The sequence below is a fragment of the Uloborus diversus genome, chromosome 1 (assembly GCF_026930045.1).
Source record: "Uloborus diversus isolate 005 chromosome 1, Udiv.v.3.1, whole genome shotgun sequence".
Classification (NCBI taxonomy): domain Eukaryota; kingdom Metazoa; phylum Arthropoda; class Arachnida; order Araneae; family Uloboridae; genus Uloborus; species Uloborus diversus.
Genome location: NC_072731.1, coordinates 65,525,613 through 65,531,612, shown reverse-complemented (window position 1 = coordinate 65,531,612; position 6,000 = coordinate 65,525,613). Strand labels below are relative to the sequence as shown.

General features: G+C 29.2%; 1 protein-coding gene across 1 annotated transcript in view; it reads right to left on the bottom strand.

Annotated features, from left to right (window-relative positions):
• Positions 1-1,406: 1,406 nt before the first annotated feature.
• LOC129230130 (furin-like protease 1, isoforms 1/1-X/2) overlaps positions 1,407-6,000 on the bottom strand; it is a 67,558-nt gene continuing 62,964 nt past the window's right edge. The window contains exon 15 of the mRNA XM_054864537.1: positions 1,407-2,172. Within this exon, the coding sequence (XP_054720512.1) occupies positions 2,048-2,172 (125 nt within the window). The 3' untranslated portion in view covers positions 1,407-2,047. The remainder of the gene's footprint in view (positions 2,173-6,000) is intronic.

Sequence of the window (6,000 nt, the reverse complement as noted above, 5' to 3'; positions counted from 1 at the left end):
CCCAACAAGGAGACTTTTCCTCAAGCCAGGGAAAAAAATCAGATAAATGTCAGCATCTTCATACTAAATTAGTTATGAGAGAAAAAGTAGTTAATACTACCCATACTTAAGTTATAACCCAATAACTTTCATTTCGTATTTATTGCCATGTTTAGGCAGGTAAAAGGCAATAACTGCAAATAATTCCCTTTTTTTTTGTCATCTATGATATGTTAGCTTTGCCATACAAGCTTGCTTATTTGATTTCAGATTTTTAAAAAATTGCGCAAAAAAACATCCAATTCCAATGTTTTCCTAGTGTTAAAATTGAATCCAAAACTCTTTTCTGCAAATATCTTGAAAGCTGATTTCTGCAGATACTGCCATTTACTTGGTCACAGCAGTGTAAAAGATAATATGCTAAGTCCAGTTAGAATGAACCAATGTCTTTCTTCAGACTCAATTTTGAAAATTATTTTCTTTATATGCACCAAAGCTTGTGGACGTCGAAAGCAGAGTCTCGTTTTCATGCCGTTCCAATGGAAAGAAGCTCCAAAAAAGATCTTATGAGTGGGACAGAAGCAAAAGAAGAGACAAGTGAACAAGATTAAACATTGTCTCCATGATCAGCAACAAATATGTTAATTACCCTTTTTCATCTTATAATTACAAATTATTACTCTACAAAATTAATATTGAATAATTTGCAGTACAATGCTGTTTTCCTTAGGTATGATGATTCTTTCCTAATCTATTATTTTATTACTATTTCAGATTTTATACATACTTAACCCTTAAAACAAAGCAATTGGTTTCTAATCTATTTCAAAAATTTGTTTTTATGAAAAGCAATTTTGCCCATGTTCTTTTGTTTATTTCAATAACAACAATATTTATTTTTCTTTAATTTAAATTTCATTGTTGCCAATTTTGAACTTTGAATGCCTTGTTTATTTTGCATTTGTATTCTAATTTCGGATACTTTTATTTAAATTTGATTTTTTAAGTTTCATTAATCTCGCAATTCATTTTTGAAAAACATGGCTTTTCATAATTTAGATTAACAAATAAATGAGAATGAGCAATATACACTTATTTACAATTGTTAAATAAAAGCATATATTTTTATTATTATTATTTTATTAATTTATTTGCTGTAGTTATCAAATTGATCAAACAACTACCTTTGACATTTTCCATCAAAAAAAAGAGGGGGGGGGGGGGGTCTTTTTTTTGTAAACAAATAATATTTTAGTATTTTTAAATTTGAAAAAAAAAAATCACAGATAGTAAAAGCTAATATATTTATGACCACGTATTATGACGAAAATATTTTGAGTTTAAAATTCTCATAGAATAATAAATGTTGGATGTTTTGCACACTAAGTATCACAGCACAAAAAAAAAAAAAAAAAAAAATAAGAAAAATAAATTTTAAAAAAAACCTTTTTTATGATATAGCTTTAATGAACATGAAATTCTTTTAAATAGAAAGTTTGAATTATCAAAATATTTATCTAGCTTGGATTATCTTCAATGAAGAAAACAATTCAGAATTAAAATGCTGATGTCTATACCTTAAACATTTCTAGAAATACTAAATTAGCAAAATATACAATTCACATCCACAGTCTATCTACAAAAGTACAAAGTAATAGATAATTTTTGTTGAATGTCAAAATCAAACCTGTACTTAGACATTGTACAGAAGTAATACACATCTCTAACTGGTAACAAACATAAATAAAAAAAATAAGATAAAAATTATAAATAAAATAACTTGAACACATATTTCTATTTTAGAATACAATACATTCATTCTATTTTGATTAGGTAGTCAAAATATAAAATGCTTGAAATAAAATCGTTGGTGAACAATTAAAATCACAGGCTTTTGCTATTTTCTCTTCAGAAAAGGCAACCGATTATGATGCCATCTGAGCATTAACAAAGTTCACCCATACTGTCCTGTAAGCTCGATCAATTTAAGACATTAAAAATGGTGAAAAAATATAACACTGAACACATATCATAAAGTGTGCGTTTCATTTCCTTGGCAAGTCATATTTTAAAATGTAATTACTAAAAAAAATAATAAACATATTACTATAGGAAGTTTTACATTAATTTTCAAACTTGTTGAATGATTAGGAAGCATGTGATTGGCATCATTAAATAAATGGAAAACATCATCTGTAAGACAAGAAAATACATATTAAGCTCTACTTTTCACACTAAAAAATAATTCTTGAAAATGACCGTTACAATATTTATTTTAGCATTTTTAATTTTTTTGGAATTCATTTAATCAATGTAAATTAAAATGATACTAAATGCTTACTTTTGGTCAAAACATGAGAGAGAAATTTAATTGTTCAGTCAATATGGTTATTCCATGCAACAAGTTACTCAACCTTCTTACAACAATCTTAGATTTTCATAAAATTTTCAGAAATCTAGCTTTTAACTTAAACACTTTTTAACTAAAATTTATATATAATTTTTTTAAGTACCATTCATGAGTAATTAATTTTCGAAATTCGTTAAAAAGCACTTTTTTTGTAATGGTGGAAGTGCTTTAAAATGTTATAATTCAAGTGCTAAGGGGTTTAGAGTTGAATAATAGCTCATTATAAAGACAATTGCATGCACTTTAATATGGAATATTACTTTCTTTTAAGAAAAAAATCTTAAAATGAAAAAAAAAATGTATGAATTTTAATGCATTTTAATAAGTACAGTAGATTTTTACTACAATGCAATTCGACTTACGCGAAATGGCTATAACGCGAGTTTTTCAAGAGTAACAAATTTTAGACAACAACAAAATTTTCAGAAGGAAGTATTGGCTTCATTATTGACTGCTAAATGTTTATTTTGTGAATAAACTTACATCCTGCTGACATCGGAAGTTCCCACACCATACTAGTCTACACATTGCTTTGTAAGTATATCAAATAACCACTCAGCATTTCCCATTTATTTCTTTCATTCTAAATATTAGAGTTGATAAAACATGTTAGCATCTTAGCAGGCTGTTTCATCTAAAGTGTGTTAAGATAGAAAAAGAGAGTTTCTGAGAAAGAAAGAAAAGGTTATGATTATCGATATGCTTGAACAATTAAAAAGCGCGTCGACGGTAGCACTAAAATGAGTATGAGTGAATATTCCATACATAAAATTAAAGTCAAGAAAAAGATATTCATAAATGTTGAAAACTTCAGCGCCGTGTCCAAGGGGAGGGTTTTAGGGGTTAAACCCCTCCCTTGGGGAAAAAATAAGCAAAATGAAGAAAATGTATATTTGACTTAAATTTACTTTAATGAGAAAGTTTGCCTTCAGCGTTTTTATTTTATTTTAATTTTCTCTATGAAGTTTTTTGCGATTTACAACTGCTAAAGCCTTACAAACTGATGTAATATTTCGGACGAACCGCTGAATGATCTACCAATGCAAAGAAAGAATATTGCTTATTGTAAGGAGCTTATGGTGAATTTGGCATATGTTACATCTATGAAGATGCATTAGTGATTGTGCTTGGCTATGTAATTTGCATCTGCAAAGAGCTCTTTCTTGTTTAGTTTATTAAGCATTATTTCAGAACATAACAACCTGATATACGTTCTACATTATAAAAGAATTTGTAAAGAGTTTTTAATACTCATTGCAATATACTACATAGTAAACAGATTTAATTAAAAAGAAGCAAGCAAAGTTTGATTAAAGCGAATCCGTGAAACGAAAGAATACTTTGGTAACTTGTACAGGTAGAGGTATCCTTCAAGAATACAGCAGTCCTTACATGTGAATAAACGCCATACTGGGATCGGCAATTTGTGGTAAAACTAAAAGCTGTAAGGGGGTTGAATTCTCCTTCCCCCCCCTACTGGTAAAATTAAAACCCCTCCCTTTATGAAAATCTGGACACGGGCCTGGAAAACGTAGTTTAAATATTGAAGCTTGCAGAGAGAAGTAAGCATTATGAAAATAGGAGCTGTATGTTGTATTTTTGATTAAAGAGATCAGGAAGAGGGGTGTGGCCCCATAAATGAAAAACTTAAAAGGCAAAGCAACTGTATTCCAAAATATATTACATAAGAATAACAATCATGGAGCATAAATTATCTTCGGCTCCACTGTATCTACTGTACAGTACTGTTGTGGTGCAGCATTTTATAATTACTACATACCAAGGGTTACCCATATAGGGGGGCTCAAGCCCCCCCCCCCTTTGAGATGAGAATTTCCTTGCTTTTAGTGGTTTTTTTTTTTTTTTTGCAAAAATGTTTAAAAAAAATTCTTTTCTATCCATCAATGAATAAGTTATTAAAAATGTCAAATTTTAATATCTCTAATCTGTACTGAAATCGGTTTCCATGGGGAAAATGTTGTGCTAAACAATTGGGAAAATTTCTGAGCCCCCCCCCCCCCCTTAGAATTTTGCATATGGGCGCCCATGCTACATACTGTACGTACCATACTGTTTTATTTATATCTCTCCCTCCCATTGATCATTCATTTTGTGCATATTAACAGTATTTCATGTTGAATAACAGCTTTCTTTATTTTTAAATTCAGTAAAAGTGCAGTTCTTTATGTAAGAAACTGTAATGTAGTTGGGGAATGGTTTAAAGCAGTTTGAGGGATGCAGAGTGTTTATAAGCGTATGAAAGAATTTGGTATGCTTCTAAAAAATTCGTACACATACCTTTTTCCACAACACCAAATAACGACTTACGTGTGGGTTCTTGGAACGTATCTTTCGTGTAAGTGGAAACTCAACTGTACATCCAAAAAATTTTAGAATGGGAATATGAAGAAATCGGCAGTTATGGCAAATAATGCAGGACTATTTTTGATAAAACTTGCTTTGTAATTACTATCTCTCAAGTTGTATAGGAGCTATAAATTTAAGCAGGGCTCTCAGAAGACTTTTTCAAAATTTTAGGGGATTTTTAGGAAATCTTTGGCAAAATTTTAAGGGTAATTAAAAATTTTGTTTCATTACAAACAAGTAGCCTGTGTGTGTGGCCATAGTTAATTATATAACTGACTAACCAAACTGAAAATACATTTTATCCCTTATAGTACTTTCACAAAAAAAGAGAGTCGAAATAAAAGAGAAATAATAATTTTTTTTAATTTAAATTAAGTAGCCAGAAAGCACTTGAATTTGTAGTTATCTTTTCAAAATTCGCTCTTTTCACTTTCAAAGATGTACAATTCCAAGTTTTTGCAATTGACCAGCTCCTACAGATATTAAATTCTGTTCATAAGTAATTTCCATAATGTCTTGCCTCAGCAGCTTTCTAGTTTTTTCGTACCCTCTTTTAATTGACAACTTTCATTTTTTTTAAACTCATTAATATTTTCGTTATTTCAACAAATTTGCAAGCCTAGAATTTTTCCCTCTAGTTTATTACTTTTCAAGTTTATTCTTTATTTTTCTTATCTTCCATAGCTTCAAATGTTATTTAGAAAATTAAAAATAAATGAATTATACATATGCTCTGGCCAGTGAGATTCATCTTTATAACAGTAGACCTAAGGTTGAAAGAAACATTTGGGTCTATTAAATTAATGTACTTTTTGTGTGATTTATGATCCTTCACTGCTTTTAGCTATCAACAATACAGTGACAAAGAGATGACACAAATGATTTTCCAATGCCAGTAAACTTGAGACATTCTTAATTGTAAAATGATTTCCATATTTTATTCAGTAATACCACATTTTTATAAATTCTACTATCTGCTCATAATGCACATTTACTTAATTTTTTTAAACTGAAAATTGTTTATTTATATATATATATATATATATATATATATATTTTACTTCCTCAATTCCCAAAAAAGTTTCCTATGAATGAAGTTCTTCAGACTCACTACAATTATCTGATTTGAAACAGATATTTTACTAAAATATCTAATATTTATTATCAAAGCCCACATACCTGCTCTTCAACTCTGCCACCCCACCCCCCAAGAATATTGTGATTTTTTAAGTAGTATAAACATT